General features: G+C 48.1%; 1 protein-coding gene across 1 annotated transcript in view; it reads right to left on the bottom strand.

Moving 5' to 3' along the window:
• Nucleotides 1-59: 59 nt before the first annotated feature.
• The window catches only part of LOC124244621 (palmitoyltransferase ZDHHC11-like), a 52,733-nt gene continuing 34,531 nt past the window's right edge, over nt 60-18,261 (bottom strand). The window contains exons 12-15 of the mRNA XM_046671221.1: nt 13,845-13,890; nt 13,543-13,704; nt 5,799-5,871; nt 60-1,169 (exon numbers count right to left, since the gene is read on the bottom strand). Coding sequence (XP_046527177.1) covers nt 883-1,169; nt 5,799-5,871; nt 13,543-13,704; nt 13,845-13,890 — 568 coding nt within the window. The 3' untranslated portion in view covers nt 60-882. The remainder of the gene's footprint in view (nt 1,170-5,798; nt 5,872-13,542; nt 13,705-13,844; nt 13,891-18,261) is intronic.

Below are 18,261 nucleotides of genomic sequence, written 5' to 3'. Positions count from 1 at the left end.
GGCATGCTGCTGTCTTTTCGGAGGAGGGGCATCCTGGAGAACAAGAAAGCGGCCCGCCTGGCTTGCATCTTTCTGCTGAAAGTAGGGGCATCCTGGAGACCTTTGAGGAAGAGGCCTGCCTAGCACGCTTTTGTCTGCAGGGAGGAGGGGCATCCTGGAGAACAAGGAAGATGCCCGCTCGGCACGCTGGTGTCTTCAACTAGGAGGGCCATCCTGGGGAGCAAGGAAGTGGCCCGCTGGGCATGCTGATGTCTGTGCGGAGGAGGGGCATCCTGGAGAAGAAGGAAGAGGCCTGCCTGGTGTACAACTTTTGGCATGGAGGAGGGGCATCCTGGAGAGCAGGGACTTGGCTTGCCTTGCATGCTGGTGTGTGCTCGAAGGAGGGGAACCCACGAGAGCTCCGAGGAAGAGGCCTGCCTGGCACGCTTTTGTCTGCAGGGAGGAGGGGCTTCTGGGAGAGCAAGGAAGAGGCCCGCTGGGTACACTGGTGCCTTTGCGGAGGAGGGGCGTCCTGGGGAGCTTTGAAGAAGAGGCCCGCTGGGCACGATGGTCTCTGTGCCGAGGAGGTCCACCCTGGAGAGCTTCGAAGTTGTTCTGGCTCTGGACGCTCTAGATGCTCCGGATGCTCTGGACGCACCAGCGAGCCCGTCCCGAAGCTCTGGTTCCTGGACGTCATGGTCACTGGAGTTTCGGAGGAGAGTTGGCTCTGGGCTCGGTGGCCTCTCCAAAGGGGCAGCCGTGCTCCACACCAAGGACGGGGCACATGTCGATCCTGGTCTCTCCCAGAGGAGCAGGCATGCCCTCTGCACCCTGGCTGGGGGGCGCAGCCTCCCCCGGAGCTGCCTCCTGTGTAGGTTCCTGAGGTTGGATGTGCTGGACGTATCACATCTCCTGGAGGGCCTCCCCCTCCTCTTGCTCACTGCCGATGTTGATGATGGTGGTCTCCATGCTCTGGGGTTGACTGTCGATGTCAATGACGGTGCACTGCACACTCTGGGCCTTCTGGTCCCGTGGGCGGGTGTCCCAGGGCTCCTGGGATGGCCCATTCTGGCTGCTGCAGGGCAGCGAGGATGGGACGCCAATGTTTTCCATGGCCGCCTCCCCAGGCAGGATGTTGGGGGAGGAAGGTTCCCCGATGGCACGCTCGGCCAGCATGGGCTCCCAGGCTCCTGTGGAGCAAACGAAAGTCACCATGAGCGCCCTGAGTGAGGTGTGCAAGAGGCCACGGAGCCCTGAGTGCACGGGCCCCAAGCCCGGTCTGACCTGAAGACCGAGGCGCAGTGCTCTGGCACCTTCTGTCCTGGCCTTTGCCAGAAGCGGGGCCGTTTCTGGGGAGAACCCCGGGCTTGCTCACAGCTGCGTCCCGGCCAGAACCCTCCTCTCCCTCAGTGAGCCAGCCCCGCGAGACAAACACGTCGTCCACACAGGCTATTTTCTGTTCTTAGTGTGAAATACATCACATATGGAGAAGAGTAGATAAACATTTACGCACATTTAAAAGAATAATGAGAGGGTGACAGCCCACAGGGGGACCCCAGGATGTGTGTCCGGTGTGTCGTCTCCGGTCACGTCCTCCCCTCCCCATCCCCTGGCCAATAGATGGCTGTGTGGCAGCACTCTCCCGTTTGTACACGGCTCTAGCGCACCACTCGCACACCGCACCATCTAAACAACGTGGCGTTGCCTGTGGCCTGCTTCTGAACTTTGTGCAGAGGAAATCACAGCGCCGGCACTTTGTTGCTTCTCTCACTGCCTGTGAAGCCGGCCTGGGGCTGCGGCGTTCCCTCACGAATGCTCCACAGGTTACCATCTTCTGCTCAGCATCCCAGTCGTTCCCCACGTGGGGCCGTTCTGAACTGTTGTCCGTCTCCTGCTGGGCTCAGGGGAGAATTTCTCTAAGATACACACCTAGAATGACCTGGCGGGCCTTGGTTAGCTCACGCAGCTGAGGAAGGTCATGCCATCCCAAAGTGGCTGCGTCATCTTAAACCCACCAGTCACACATGTTCCCAGGCCCCCACCGTTGCCAGGAATAGACAGTGTGATGGGCAGATGGTGCTGCCACACGTGGCTCCAGGCTGTGCCTCCCGATTCATGACACAGTTAGCACTCTGAACGTGTTTATTGGCTTTCTGGGTTTCCTCTTCTGCGAAGTGCCCGTTCAATCATTTGTCTACTTCTTTCTTATTGAGTCATAGTTCTTTATGTATTTTGGATACCAGTCCTTTCTCAATTATGTGTTGCAAATATTTTTCCAATTTTTGGTGTGACTTTTCACTTTTTAGTGGCATCTTTTGATAACCAGAAGTTCTTGATTTTAGTGTTATCTAATTTATGTATATCTTGCTTTATGACTAGTGCCTTTAAAAAGAGCTCACTTAACAAATCCTTACGCAGTCAGCAGATTCAACCAACCGTGGATGGAAAATAGAGGCACGCGCCACATAACCACATTTTGGTCAACGACCCGCCACCTGTGCCATGGTGGCCCCATGAGATCAGTGCCACACAGCCTAGGTGTGCAGAAGGCTATACCATCTAGGTTTGTGTCAGTACACTCTACGATGTTCACACGACGACCAAATCGCCGAACGGCGCATTTCTCATCTCCTTCGTTAAGCAATGGGTGACTGTACCCGTATACTGTATTTTTGACCCTTGGATGCGGAACCCGTGGACATGGAGAGCCAACTGTAGATCTCTGAGCATCTGTGAACTTTGGTAGTGGAGGGTCCCCCATGGAGGGTCCTGCAACAAATCCCCTGCTGAGGCAGAGGGACGACTGTATACCCTGAGGACACAAGGACGTTATCCAGTATTATCTTCTAAAAGTTTCTACAGTTTGCCCTTTACGTTTATGTCTTTAGTCCACATGGAATTGATTTTTGTGAATACTACAAGGTGGGGGCTAATTTTATTAACGTTATGCCCACATGGGTACCAATTATTCCAGCAGCTCTTATTAAAACATCTATTCCTATCATCAGTCACACTCTTCAAAAACCAAGTGTCTGTGTGTGGATGGATTTTCTCCGGGCAGCTCTAATCATCTCCCTGATCTCCACATTTGCTTCTACAAGAATACCACAGTGTCTTTAATGGATGGAACTTCAAAGGAACAGTGAGGCACGTCTTCCTACATCGCCCCTTTTCTTCAAGAGTGTCTTCGCTATTCTTGACCCTTTCAAATACCACATATGGTTAAGAATCAGCTTTTCAAGTTGCCTACAAACACATAGACACACGCACACACAAAACTAGTTGGGGTTTTGATTGAGGTCACATTGACTCTATTTGGGAATTTTGGCATCTTTCCAATGTAACTCACACTCCAGGAACAATACATGTCTCTTCATTTGTTTGGGTCTCTTTCAAATGTCTCTCTTTAAGTTTTACAATTTTCTCCACAAGTCTTGCACATCTTTTGTTAGGGTTATTCCTAGAGACCTCATTTTCAAAAAATGCTATAGTAAATGGTATATTTTTCCTTCTTCTAACATTTCTTACCGATATGTAGAAATGTCTATTTCATCGTCATTCTTAAAAGATACTTTAGCCACGTATAGAATCCTAGATTGACTTTTCGCCACCATATTAAAGGTATGATTCAACTCTGCTCTGGTTTCCACTAGCGTGAATGAAGTTAGTTAATCAGCAACTCCTTGGAAGAGATTCTGTTTTTATCACTGGAAGTTTAAAAATATATATTTTCTTTGCCTCATGTGTTTGTCACTTTACTTACGATGCATCTAGAATTTTATTTACCATGTTAGATTTACTGGACTTTGTGAATCTGTCAGTTGGTATCTTACGACAGTGCTGGTAAATTCTCAGCCATCATCTCTTTAAATAGTGTCTCTTCATGATTTTCTTCTCTGTTTCTGGGACTCTGATTACACATATCACAGACTTCAAACTCTATCCTATTCACTTTCCTTCGTATTTTGCATTTCTTTGTCTTTCTGTATTTGAGTAATTTCTCCAGTTCTAGATTCTAATTCACTAATTCACTTCTCGACTGCCTAATATATTGTTAGATCTATCAGTTAACTTTTTAATTTTGTTGGTATTTTTCATTTGTATAAGTTTTATTGGGTTCTTTGTCAAATGTGCTTGGTAATTTAAAAACTACTTTTCTGTTTTCAGTTATTTTTACCATTGCCTTTTATTTCTCTAAATGAAATAATGATAGTTATTTTGTGTTTCCATCTGCTAAGTCCAATACCCGCATCTTTGTGTGTCCATTTATGCTATAGTTTCTGTTGATTCTGACTCAGAGTGCTTATTGCCATGTGGAGCCAGTCGTGTGTTATTGAGAGCTGCTCATTTTCTTTGTAGTTTTATTTGTGAAAAATCCTGATGAAGAAGCCTGGGATGAAGGTTGGTTGCTCAGAGAGGAATTCTGCTCGGCATCTGGGAGTGGCCAGTCAAGAATGACTCGTTGCGAATTCTCAGATGGACGATCTTTTGGACCACTCACCCAGCACAAAGTTAGGGACAGCCTGTTGTTCCAAATACTCAGCAGCGATTTTTCTCTTTTCCTTTTCTTTTCCTCAGCTCCACGGTCTGAGGTGGCTGATTATCCCCAAGTCCTTTGGGGTGGAGAATTGGGTTCCTTCTGGTTCACCACTACAGTGAGGGCATGGCCATTTCAGGGGCCAAACTTGAGGGGATGACTTACCGGCCTCCCCTTCCGGCTGTGCTCTGAGCTTGGTCTTCTCTTTCTCCTCCTGTAAAGCTGTGAAAATCAGGGCTGGCAGACGCCCCGGGGCAGAGGCTTCCGTGCCCACCGGGTTGTCTTTGGGCTTCCTCTTTGCCTCCGTCCCTGGCCTGAGAACCCCTTCCTGTCTTGCGTGGTCATGAAAGCCTTTCAGATCACTTGCCCCACATGCACGGCACTCACACATCCACGGTGCTCGTCTGTCTGCATGTCCATCCGTCCTGGGAATCAACCTGCCCATGACTGGAACCCTGAGGCTCAGGCGCCATTTGTCTTCTTTTTCCCTCCCTTTTTCACTTACACCATTGGTTTGTATTTTATAATCCTTAAAACTCACTTAAATCTTTCTGGAATTATGTAGAAGTCACACTACCCCTCTCAGCCTCCCTCTCCTTTCTAGAAGCAGGAGTCGCTGATGCCCATACACAGCATGCTGAGCAGACTAAAGTTACGTGCTCGACCAGGTTGTGCACTGTAAAGAAATGCACAACAACGAGACGTCAGTCCAGCAAACATCAGCTGTTTGAGTGTTGAGTATTTTTTAAAATGAGGTGACACCATTTCAGACGAGCTCTGGAAGGATTAGGACATGTGAACAATGAAGATTCTACCTGAAATTACTCAAAACATCACAGGCAGGACACGGAGGCTGAGTCTGAGCTTCTGTAGAATGCATCAGACCTTCAGTTTCACTTGCTAACCAAACTCTTCATGGGACCTTGCTGTTTGTGGCCATTAGTAAGCTGGCCGCCACTGCCCATCAGATGTTCCACAGCTCAGCTATTTGCTGAGCCAGCTCTCAGCTATTTGCAGATGGTTTGCAAGCTTATGCTTCAGCCGAGCGTCCAGCTGCACGTCTTGGACCTACTGCTTTTTGGCACACAGAGCAGGTGGTGGGCAAGCAGGCTGGATATCAGGGCTATTTGCAGACACTCCATGTGAGCTCAAGCTTGTCCTCCATTTCGCTGAGACAAGTGTCCTGGACCCTGGCCATCCGCTGGCTTTCCGTAGGAAACAGTCAACTCTCTAGAGAACCTGGAGTAGGTCTCAACGTGACTCAAACTGCACAACAGCCTACCTAGAGCCAGAACTGCATCTCCAGCACGGTTCCCCTCCCCAGGCTGCTTCGTTTCTTCTTGATCCATTGCAACCTACAGAAAGAGAGAGAATCGGGCATATGTGATGTAGTCTTTGTTATCCTGCCAAAGGGGACAAAATGTAGCAACAAGAGTACATTTTAGAGACAGACAAGTCTGGCTCTCCCACTGATGAACTCTGGGATGTGGGCAAACACCTCACCTCTGCAGTCTCAGAACATTCTCTAGGATGTGGGGCCAGTCGTGGGCAATGACTGTGTTGGGTGGAGAACGTGGGCTTTTTCCTCTGCGTGTGCACCAGTAGAGGGACAAGAGGTGCTTTGCTTGATGAGTACGAGGGTCTCATGGCAACCAAGGAGACCCGTTTAGATTCCCGGCATGAGAAAGAGGGAAGTGTGGGGCACACAACAGTTCATCTCATACCTGGTAGCTTCTCCACACAACTCTGCTTGATGGTGTTGAGTTCAGCCTACCAGGGAGCCCAGGTGTTTTCATACCACATCTGAGTATAGGTGTTTTGATCCTTGCCCTGGTGCTGCCCTGGCCCAGCCAACTGGAGACTTCACTGTGCCATGCATGCTGGCTGGCAGAGAGGAAGTGTGGCCACAGTTCTGGGCCAGTCTTCCCAAAACGGCGGGCATGGTGCCTATTTTAACTTTCAGTGCTGACGTGGCATCAACCAGAGACTGGGTCTGTGAAAAACTTTTCTTTGAAAGTTTTGAAAGCAAAATGTCTCTAGGAGACTTCTAAATCAAAATAGCATATTTATAGTGCTATAGTCTCCCTTCTCTGCTCCAGCCCTTAAAAATGAAAGTCAGGATATAAACAGACACCTAAATGAGTAAAGATACGACTTCAAAGGAAGACAAGGAGGGAAATCCTTGTTGGGCCAGAAATAACGACGCCCTGAAGAAGAGAACGCAAATGGAACAGACGGCACAAGGATGTGGTCGGAGGAGCGTGCAGTACAAGACGGCAGTGACCCTCAGGAAACCCACTGTGGAGGAGGCTGTGCACGCCGGCGGCGGGTGGGCAGGGCTCCTGGTGGGGCAGTTAGTTGGGGGTGCAGCAGGCTGAGTAGCCAGGCCATCGACAGCTGCTGCAAAACTTCCTGAATCCTTGGGAACAGGGTGTCTGCCTGCAGACGACAGCAGAAGGAGCCGTAATCTTGATGGAGAAGGGCCGTGCAAGAATAATGCACAGGAGGAAGTGATGGGACTCAGAAAGCCAAGGCGAGCCAAGTATCACCAAACCTGAGCTACAACTTACTGACAACACAGGGAAAACAAAACATTAATTTGGAATGAAAGTTAAAATGTGACAAAACACGGTAAGTGCAATAGCGGAGGACCGTGGACTGGAGACTCGTGGGGAAGGATAGACATGACGACTGTGTTGCAAAAGTATGTTTTAAGCATGTAAATGAAGAAGTGCAGCCGTGGGTCACCCAAGCACGAAGTGATGGCAGCCTTAGAGGTCCGGCCTCCACTGAAGCAGTGTTATGCTGGAAAGAGCAGTTGGAATCCCCTAGCTCGCACTGGAACCTGATCACATACAGTCCGGCTGGGGCTGCCTGCGGAAGGGAGAGGTGGCTGATCTTTCAGAAGCCAGCAGCGTGTGTGGACCCGATGCTGCCCCACTCCTCAGTCCTGCTGTGGCTGCGGCTCCCTCATCCTGGGAGCAGCTGGCCGGCGCCAGGGAAGGCAGCACGACGTTAGTGCTCCAAAAGCTCAGGTTGTATGTTCGGTTGGTGGCCATGCCCTGAGGTTCGGGCACAGGTGCTTGCCTTGGATTCGGCTCTTCTCGCAGCAGCGCCTTCCCTCAGTGCCAACTATGGGGAGATTTAAAGACACAGAACCTTTCCCCTCTCTTCTTGCAGCCAGACATTGAAGGAAATCTTTTTCAGGTCACTGGCCGACCACAGAGGTAACAGAAGAGAAACTTCCGTGAAAAGATATGCATACTTTGCAAAAATAGTTTGGAAAAATCACAAACAGGTAGTTCCAGCCCTCAACAGGAAAACAACTGCAATCCCTGAAGAGTGGGAGAATCCGATATGTAAAGTCACCACATTACAATACTCAGAATACCCAGTTCTCAACAAACATTACAGAACATGCGAAGAAACAGAAACATATGGCTCACTCACAGGAGAAAGAGAATTTGACAGAATTTCCCTCAGGAAGCCCAGACATTTGAATGAATAGTCAAAGACATTAAATCAGCTGTCTTAAATATGCTCAATGAGCCAAAGGAAATCACGGACAGATAACTAAAGGAAATCAGGAAAAAGGTATATGAACAAATAATATCAATAAAGAGGCAGAAATTATAAAAGGGAACAAAACAAATTCTAGGGCTGAAAAGTACAAAAACCAAAATGAAAATTCACTAGAGCAGCTCAACAGATTTGAGCAGATGGAAGAAAGGATCAGCAAACTTGAAGACGACTGCAATGATCAGTGTGAGGACCAGAAAGAAGAAAGACTGAAGGGAAGCGAGTAGAGTCCGGTGGACCTGTGGGAGACCGTCAAGGGTATCAACATATGCTTCAAAGGAGTCCCAGAGGGAGAAGAGAGGGGGAACAGAGAAAAGAAGAACTGAAGAAATAATCACTGACAATTTCCAAAATCTGATGAAAGATAGGAATCTACACATCCAAGAAGCTCAAACTGCGAGCAAGATAAACTCAAAACGATCCACACCAGGACATGTGACAGTCAGATTCTCAGAGCTCCAAGAGAGAATTTAGAAAGCAGCAAGAGAGAAGCAAGGAATCCCAAACAAAGATCCTCCATAAGATAACAGTTGATTTCCCATAAGAATCCACGGGGCCAGAAGGCAGTGGGTGACATATTTCAAGTCCTGAAAGGAAAAAGTCTGCCAATGCAGAATTCTATATCCACCAAAACTATCTTTTTAGAACGAAGGAGAAATTAAGACATTCTCAGGCAAACAAACGCTGAGGGAATTCATTACCAGTAGATCTGCCCCACAAGAAATGCTAAAAGGAGCCCTCCAGGCTAAAACAAAAAGACACTAGAATGTAACTCAGAGCCACAAGAGGAGATAAAGACCACTGGTAAAGGTAACTCCACGTAAAGGTAAAGGTTAACATATAAGCCAGTGCTGTTCTACTGTGTTTGCAACTCCTCTCTTTTTCTATATGATTTAAAAGACAAATGCGTAAAACAATAATTATAAATCTTTGTCAATGGGCACACAACGTACAAAGACGTAACCTGTGACATTGGCAATAGAAGGAGGAGGGGTGGAGATGTATATGGAACAGAGTGTATACTGTTGAAAGTAAGGTGGTATTATTCAAACTAGATTGTTACACGTTTAAGATGTTAATTGTAATCCCCAATGTAACCACTAAGAAGATAACTAAAAAATATATAGAAAAGGAAAGAAGAAAGGAATCACAACGGCACAGCACGAACTTTCAACTAAATACAAAAAAGGCAGTGATAGAGGAATTGAGGAATAAGAAAAAAGATCTATACGGGAAACAAATAACTAAGTGAGGAAGTAAATCCTTATCAGTAATTACTTTAAATGTAATAGGATTAAGTTCTCCTATTAAAAGTCAGAGACTGGCAGATTAGGCTAAAAAAAAACAACTACAATGTGAGGAGACTCACTTTAGATACAAAGACACAAAGAGCTTGAAAGTAAAAGTATGGAAAAAGATATTCCATGCAAATGGTAACCAAAAGAGAGCTGGGATGGCTATATTATTGTCAAACAAAAGAGACTTTAAGTCAAAACTGGTTACAAGAGACAAACAAGGACGTTATATATTGATAAAAGTTTCAATCCAGTGGGAAGATAGAACAATTATAAATATTTCACACACCTAACAACAGAGTCCCAAAATGTATGGATCAAAAGTTAGCAGAATTGAGGGCTGCCCCGTGGCAGAGGGGTGAAGTTCTGGTGCTCCGCTTCGGCCACCCAGGGTTTCACTGGTTCGGATCCCAGGCACAGACATGGCACCGCTCATGAGGCTACGCTGAGGTGGCGTCCCACATGGCACAACCAGAGGCACTCACAACTAGAATGTACAACTATGTACCGGCGGGCTATGGGGAGAAGAATAAAAAAATTAACAGAATTGAGAGGAAAAAAAGAGAGAAGACTCAAATCACTAAAATCAGAAATGAAAGTGGGGACATCACCGTGGATTTTACGGAAATAAAACGGATTATAAGAGAATAATCTAAACAGTTGTATGCCAAGAAATTGGATAACGTAGATGAAATGGACAACTTCCTGGAAACATACAACTTGCCAAAACTGACTCAAGAAGAAATAAAAAAAATGCAGAGGTAACAACTTCCAGTTAAACACAGCAGACTGACCAAGCTTGTTTACACAGTCCCTGCAAATATCTGCCAAAAAATAGGCAAAGATGAACAAGTACAAGCTCAAAAAGACATAGCCAGAGGGAAGGGGAGAGCAAATGAAAGCTTAACACAGTGTTAGAGGAAGGAAAACAGATGGCTGCAGAGCTCACAAAGCTGTCACTGAAGTGGCTGTGGAGAAGGACACTGAGCTGAGGGCAGCCATCTGCACAGACTGCTGGACCCAGGGCCGTGGCGGGCAGCAGGGGCAGGAGGGAGGGGCGAGGATGGGGAGGAGACATGCCGTTGAGCATGGGGGAGGTGGAACATTTAGCTGACCCTGCAGAGCCAGCAGCCAGGCTCTCCCACCTCACAGGAGGCAAGAAGGCTCTGACGTCGGGGCCCCAGAAATGTGGAGGGTCGGGTGGTGGTGGGAGGCGCCAGGCAGAAAAGAGGGGCCCTCAGGGGCAGTTATACTGAGTAACTCGGGCCCTTCTTGGAAGAGAGAAAGGGAATACTTCTTGTCAGAACTGACGAAGCTGTGGAAAGTAAGACACTAGGGCATTAGTGCAGGGTTAGACAAATTGACCAATGAAAGTGATCTGAGAGCCCAGAAACAGACTCACAAATGCCATGCACTGTCTTCCAATACATTGTGTTGACACACTGTGTTGAGCTTTGTTATGGGACAGAGGGGGCTGTGACACCAGTGGGGAAATGAGGGACTCTTCAATGAACAGAACTGGAAAAATGGAAATCCACATGGGAAACAATGAGTTTGAAGCCCTACCTCACATCACTCACTCAAATAAACTGTGACAGTGTAAGGACTCACCTGTCAAAATCAAACACTTAAAACTCCTAGTAGAAAGTATAGATGGGTCTGTTTTATATCTTTTGGTGAAAGATTTATTAACCAAGACCTAAAAGCATTATCTATAAAATATCTGTAAATGTGCCTATATTGAAACTCATGGGTCTGGTTCATCAAATCTCACGTTAAATTAAACGCGGAGTCAAGCTGCACAGTGACACTCTGTCTGCACTTCACTCAACTGACAGGATCTGTATCAAGAAGGTAGAAATAACTCACATAAAGCTATAAGAAAAGCAGAAAGAGCCTAAGAGAAAAATGGGCTGAGGACATGAGCAAGTACTCCACATGAGGAAACTCATGCGGCTAACGTGCATTCAGCACCATTAATCATGATGGGAATGCAGGGAGACCCCACAGTCGGCTGGCCGTCCGCACCCCACGACCTGCAGCTCCAAGTGTTGGAGAGGATGCTCATCAGCAGAATTTCTCACACGTGGTTGTGAGAGTGTAGACCATACAACCTCTTTAGGAAACAGTCTGGCTGAACGTTCACATACACAGCAATTCCACTCCTAGGAGTAGGCCTTGCACCCTACAAGAGGAGAGGTGTCAAGATGGGGCATGGCAGCAGCCGCGTGGCAGCAAAACCCTGGAAACCATCCCCATGCCCATCCTCAGCAGAGCGGATGGATAAATGTGGTATGGGGAGAAATGTTACAGAGAAAACAAAGTGGACACATTGACACAATTTAGTATCAAGTGAAAAAGGAGATTCCCCCAAAATCCCAAACCCCACACACAGGTGCTGTCCCTTCTGCAAGACAAAAAGTAGCCAATGTACTGCATGTGGGCACTTTTCAGGAGCGCGGACAGTCTAAAGCACAACGTTCAACGGAAAACCAGAGTGAAGAGCGTGGTGGGTGCGAGGACTCCGAGGGGCCACATAGGCAGAGGGAGGCCTCAGGACCCTGCCCTTCTGGGTGGCGCTGCTTCTTTTGTTACCAAAAATAAGTAACTAGAATGCTCAGTAAATTAAAAGAGCAGGTCGTGCACAGGTCAACGGTGAGTCTGTCCCCAGCCAAGGATTATGATCAATGCAATTCCGTGCACCAAGGTCCAAAACAAGTGTGTGTGGTGGGGAGGCCACTCCCATCGCCTGAGCATCACCCCGAGCCAGCCACTGGGCAGCAGTGCTCACGGCTCCTCATTCAGTCTGCACACATTTTCTCCTCTGGGAAATAGATATCAACGTCCCCTTAGTTCCTTGGGAAGAAATAGGGCCTCAGAGCGGTTTAAGAAACTTCCTCAAGGTTATAAAACCAGTAACGTCTCCACACTAGAATGGAAGCCAGGTCTGTCTGATGCCAAAGTCCAAGTGCACTTTATGGTGCCAGTTAGTTTTCCAACCACTCGGCTCAGAGCAGCAGGCCTTGGAGCCACCTGCAGAGAGGCGAGCCCAGGGCTGCAGGATCAGACGCAGGTTCCGGACTGAGCCTGCGGCTGAGAGAAGGTCACGGGCCAGCTCTGGGGGTGTGGACCAGCCACCGGCATCAGACTCTCAGCGAATGTGGCAGTGGGGTTAAGGGCCAGGGTCTGACTGCCAGTGGTCAGGATGGGGCTCTCCTAAACGGAGTGCAGGATGAAGCCTAGACTTCAAGTGCATCCTTCTGAGTCTCTGCTGCTGCGGAAGCGAAATTGGGCCGCAGGTCTGAAAGAGACGGGAAGTCAAGCACTGCAGGCTCCCCTCGCGGCATGAGTCACTCTGGGAGGGAGCGTCCCGGAGGTCTGTGCAGACCTGTGCGCCCTTCGGCCCTGTGGCAGTCTCGCCTTCCGCTCTCCCTTCGACAGTCTCTACACTCACCTGCTCACCAGGCTGTTCCACCTGAGCCTCTGCCCCTCGTGCACCTCTGCCTGGGCCGCCCGGTCCTGCCCACATCCCGTCCCGGGTGTCATCAGCACTTCTCAGCCATGTGCCTCGTCTGCTGGCTTCCTCACTCAGTTTGCCTTTGGCCTCTGCGTGTGTCTCACACGCACACTCACATGCTCTATTTTTTGACTATGCGTTACACACACCATCTTTATTCCCCGTCTGTTTCCTACACACACAGTTATTCCCCAACATTCTATCATGAAAAATTCTGAACATACAGAAAAGTCAGAGGGATTGTCAGAGAAGCTCCATGCCGTTACTGGCGTGTTGTCCCGCATCCCTCACCACATAACAGCCCAGCACGTTCCGTTCAGAGCTGGCTGCAGACAGCAGTGCACTTCGCCGAGCGTGCATGAGGCTTCAGCTTTAGTAGCAACCCGTTTCTGCACTTTATCTGCTTCTGTCACACACACGTCCCACAGTCACGGGTATTTCCTGTCCCTCACTCTTTCTTCTATTCCCCGCTCACCTTTGTTGCATTTGAGTAGCATTCTGGGCACAGTGAATGCTTAAGTCAGTCGAGCAAGCCGTCCAGGGTCTCCCGTCCACCTCATTTTGGAGGGAGCCTCAGACCCGACTTTGGGCCCCCAGCCCTGCACGCAGACTCCGCGGCTGCTGCCCGTGCTCACCTTCAGCGTCCAAGCGCCCTCCTGGGCGCCCTCTGGGGCGACGACAGCGGTGGAACTCAGACTTGAAGACAGAAACAGCGGTGGTGGCGGCAGGAACTCCTTCCGCTTCACTCTGCTGGGGAGGGCGGGAACGAAGAGACACGTCAACACAGAAGGCCCTCGCTGTGGGGCGAGTGCCCAGGGCACTGCGAGGGCTGCGAAGTGCCACAGAATGTCCCGTCACGTGGTTCCCTCGTGTTGGCACAATCTCAGGAACAGGCCAGGCCGCTCCTGGGGAGCTCTGTGAGCACTTGAGAGCTTACTGTACAGCAAACAGGCGTGAGACTCATGTGGGAGAGACCCTCACGCCTGTCGGGGGTGGTGCAAAGGCGTGCTCTACCCGCCAAAGGAAAATCAGAACCAGCCACGTGGTGGATCTTAGCCGAGTGCAACGCCTTTAAAATCAGATAAGTAGCAGCCTCGTGTGTGATGGACCCTACTCTCTTATTCATATTTTCAGTCCATGTGGTCAATTTCTATACAACCATTCAACAGATAAACAAACCAGAAGAAATTCTCCCACTGAGTTAGTCTGACAGCTGCCACTGGGAAGAGAGGTTTGATAAAGTCCTACACAACGTTTTCCACGAAAATGTGCCTGTGATTAACATCATCACAGACCAAGGCACTAACTGAGTGGACACGTTTTCCGTCAGCATGGTGTAGACGGACAAAGGCCCTGCTCTCCAGGACCTGCTAGAGTAGGTGTGGCCCAAAGAGCGAGGCTGTGAGTGGTTGTCTAAAGCACCAATTTGACCAACTGGATCCAAACTATTAGATTACCCCAGAAATACTTTCCGCAATTACAAAAGGACTAATAGTATTTTATTGCCCAGTGTATCTACAAGATTTATGGACTCACACAGTGTTAGTGTAATCCTGACCTCATAACCAGCCCTTTAATTAAACAAGGTTAGCTCGTTTTCTTGTTGGAGAAGTAAAGTCAATCCATGGAAAGTGAAAGAATATCCCCACAAAGAGGAATATAGTACATTTCAAGGATGGAATAGTTTATACTCAATAATATCACATCATATTTTTTCTTTTAACTGAACAATGTTCAAAATCTATAGAGTTTAAAGAACCAGTCTCCTGACAAGCTGTACAGTGAGTTGCTTTGTCCCCTAGGGCTGCAGAATGAAGCGACAGTGACGCCCCCCAAGAACCCAGGCCCCCTATTCTCAGGCCAAGAACGCGGGAGCTTCCCACAGGAAGATTTTGTTTGGGGGCGGAGCTTCCTGAGCAAGACTCGCCAGAGTGTGGGCTGGCACTTCCTGCCCCTCGCTCACCAGGGGAGACTGACTTCCGGGTCGTAACTGTCTCCTTGTGGGGCTATGATGCTGGGGAAACAGCATGGGTCCCTCACACAGTAATGTCATGCAAGTTGTCCGTTGATATGTTGTTGGGGGAATAAAAAAGGAAGCTTCAGACTAATGTGTGTGGTATAATAACTTTTCAATGTGGGTGAACTTTTTGTACTTGCATGGGGAAAACACCTGTGGCTTCACCCTCTGTGTTAAAGCAGTACTCTTGAGGTGGAAGTCCAGGAGAGAAGCAGAGAATATTTTTATTTATATGCTGCTACCGTATTTAAGAGCTACCTGAGCAGGCATCATGGCTATGAGCTTTGAGAAGACAGCAGGCATTACAGACTGCCCCCCACTCCGTCTACAGTTGCCCCGCGATCCAGGGCTGCTGGGTTGGAGTGAGTAAAACCAGCTTGGTGCACTGACTCATCATGACCCAGGATGCCCCAGGCGCCATTATGAGTCAGGGGTCTCGGGGGTCCCCAGAGGAACCCTGAGCAGTTCGCACAACCAGGCTGTGTGGGTCCGTCTTCCGAGCAAGAGACGGGTGCCTCCCTCGCACCCCCTCCCTGACTTCTGTCCCTGTCTCTGGGCTTGGCCTCCCAGTCCCCGTCCCCAGCATGGCCATCTGACTCCTCTGTCAGCAGAATGGGCTTCATGGTCATGGCACGGGCCCAGCAGGGAGCCCGGGCCACGACAGCAGCGGCCCGTGGGCTGTTCTGTGCTGGGTGGGGGCAGGACGCTTCCCTGTGGGACCCAGCGCAGCCTCCCCGACACCTGCTCAGCAGTTAGTGGTCCCTCAGGGAGAGGGCGAGGGCAGGGGGACCTGGAAGGGAGGGGCGTGTGTGTGTGTTTCCCTGGGATGGTTCAATACATGCTTTTTCCTTTTGTATTATAATTCTAAAATTGTAACAAATGGCTCTAGATGAAATTTGTTGTTAAAGGGTAGGAATGCAGTATCTAAATACGTTAATGTTTAAAACATTGAAAAATGTTTTCTAAAAGTAACCTTTGCTTCCAGTTCTATTGAGATGTACGTGACATATAACATCATATAAGGTTAAGGTGCACAACATAATCATTCAATATTTGTATATACTATGAAATGATTACCACAATAAGTTTAGTTAATATCCATCACCTCACATAGTTACAATTTTTTTCCTTATAATGAAAACTTTTCTCTCTTAGCAACTTTCAAACATACAATCCAGTATTGTGAACTAGTCTTTTTTTTTTATATCAGAGAGGTAATATATGCACCTTGTGTTCTGAGGAAAATACAGTGGGGAACAAGAATTAAAAAATGTGCTTGTTGCTGTGGTTGCATTGCGTCTTCTCGAAAATGCCATATTGGAGTCCTGGTCCCTAGATCAGGGTGCAGACAAACTAATACAGATTTTGGTACAGGGAAGTGGGCTGCTGTCGTTACAAATATCTAAAAATGTGGAATTGACCTTGGAATTGGGTAATGAATAGAGGCTTAAAGAGTTTTGGGTGAATGATAGAAAAAGCCTAGATTGCCTTCAAAAGACTGTTGGTAGAAATACAGACATTAAAGGTGAGATTTCAGAAAGATTTCGGCGCTGTAGAGAAAGCTTCTATCACCTTAGAGAATTCAGGTATCATCATGAACAGAACGTTGCTAGAACCATGAAAGGTCACGGTGCTTCTGGAAAGGTCTCAGATGGGACAAAAGGAAGGAAGGCCATCAGACTTCAGAGTTCTCCTGCAGGAAATAGGCCTGCGGAGCTTTCTGGCTGTGACATGCGTTATCCTTTAAGAGAAGGGAAAATGCTCCAAGATCAGGACCACCTCCTTGGTTCCAGAGGGTGAAGCCACCACCTCCATTCTCAAGGGCTGCTGTCTTTGTTAAGCAGAATTGGCGCTCAAGATAAACCAGACAGCATGATGGTGCCTGATGGTGACTCTCACGGTTTTGTCCGGCAAAGTGAATGATTAGAGGACTTGGGGCTGAAAAAGTCTCAACTGATTCTCAAGTTTTAAATGGGTAAGAAACCCAGCTTCCTGGCTGGAGCTGGGCGTGGTAGAGCCATTAACCGGGTGGCCTGGTGACAGCACAGGGCATCAAGCCAAAGAAGAGTATTCTCAGGACAAAATCTGAGCAATTTGCCCTGCTGGGTTTCAGATTTGCTTGGGACTGGTGACCCTTTCTTCCCTTTGGAATGGGAGTGTCTATCCTATGCCTGTCCTCTCAGTATATTTTGGAAGCAAATAACTTGCCTGGTTTCACAGGTTCACAGATAGAGAGAGATTTTGTCCAGGATGAATCATATCCTGAGTCTCAGCCATCACTGATTTGGATGACTTAGATGATCAGATTTGGGACTTTGAGTTGATGCTTGCATTGGGGGAAGCTGTAATGGGGTGAATTATGCTGCACGTGGGAAGGACATGGATTTTGAAGGGCCAGAGGGCAGCCTGCTATGGGTTAAATTGTGTCCCTTCAAAAAAGATATATTGGAACCCGAACCCCTAGGACCTCAAAATGTGACCTTGTTTGGAGAGAGGGTCTTTCAGAAGCAATGAAGCTAAAATGAGGTGGTTAGAGTGGGCACTAATCCCAATATGAATGGTAGCCTTATGAAAAGAGGAAATGTGGACACACAGACAGACAGGCATAGAAGGAAGATGATGCAAAGAGACACAGAGTGATCCATGTCCACAAGCCAAGAAGGGAAGACTGGACCAGACCCTGCAGCCCTCAGAAGGAACAGCTCCTGCCAAGGCCTCGATTTCATACTTCCAGCCTCCAGAACAGTGAGACAACACATTTCTATCTTTTAAGCCACCTCTTTTGTGGTACTTTGTTATGGCAGCTCTAGCAAACTAAAGCACTCACCATAACACTGTGAGCATATTTCTTGTTTCTGGATATTCTAGGAGATGATTTTTCATGGCCGCAAACAGTTTCATCACGGAGACAGAACACACTTTTAAAAATGTGCACTTACTGTGGATCGTGGCCTTTATAATGGACCACTCTCAGCTCTTGTGATTTTGAAGGTGAAAGGTCATGTGCACTGCGTGTGCACACGTGCTTGTGTGCAGTGTTCCAGGGGCAGAGCTGTCACTTACTTAGTGTCTACTTGACTCAAACGGACTCAAAATGAGTACGCCTGACTCTCAGGAGCTTAATCAAAATAAAATATTATTAGAGACCATGAAAAGGACGTTCAGACTCAACTTCGCACATGTTCTCAGACTGAAAAAAAATAAATGAGCATTGACTCATTTCTGCAGATTAGTTCAGATGTTAGTTGTAAAGAAGGGAGAGAAGAATTATCGTAGTTTTTGCAAGTAGGATAAGTGAAAATGAGATACATGAATGGCTATAAATGTTAGTAAAGTT

This window comes from Equus quagga, chromosome 9, assembly GCF_021613505.1.
Source record: "Equus quagga isolate Etosha38 chromosome 9, UCLA_HA_Equagga_1.0, whole genome shotgun sequence".
NCBI classification, from domain to species: Eukaryota; Metazoa; Chordata; class Mammalia; order Perissodactyla; family Equidae; genus Equus; species Equus quagga.
The sequence above is the reverse complement of the archived record's forward strand: the minus strand, read 5'-3'. Positions and strand labels throughout refer to the sequence as shown.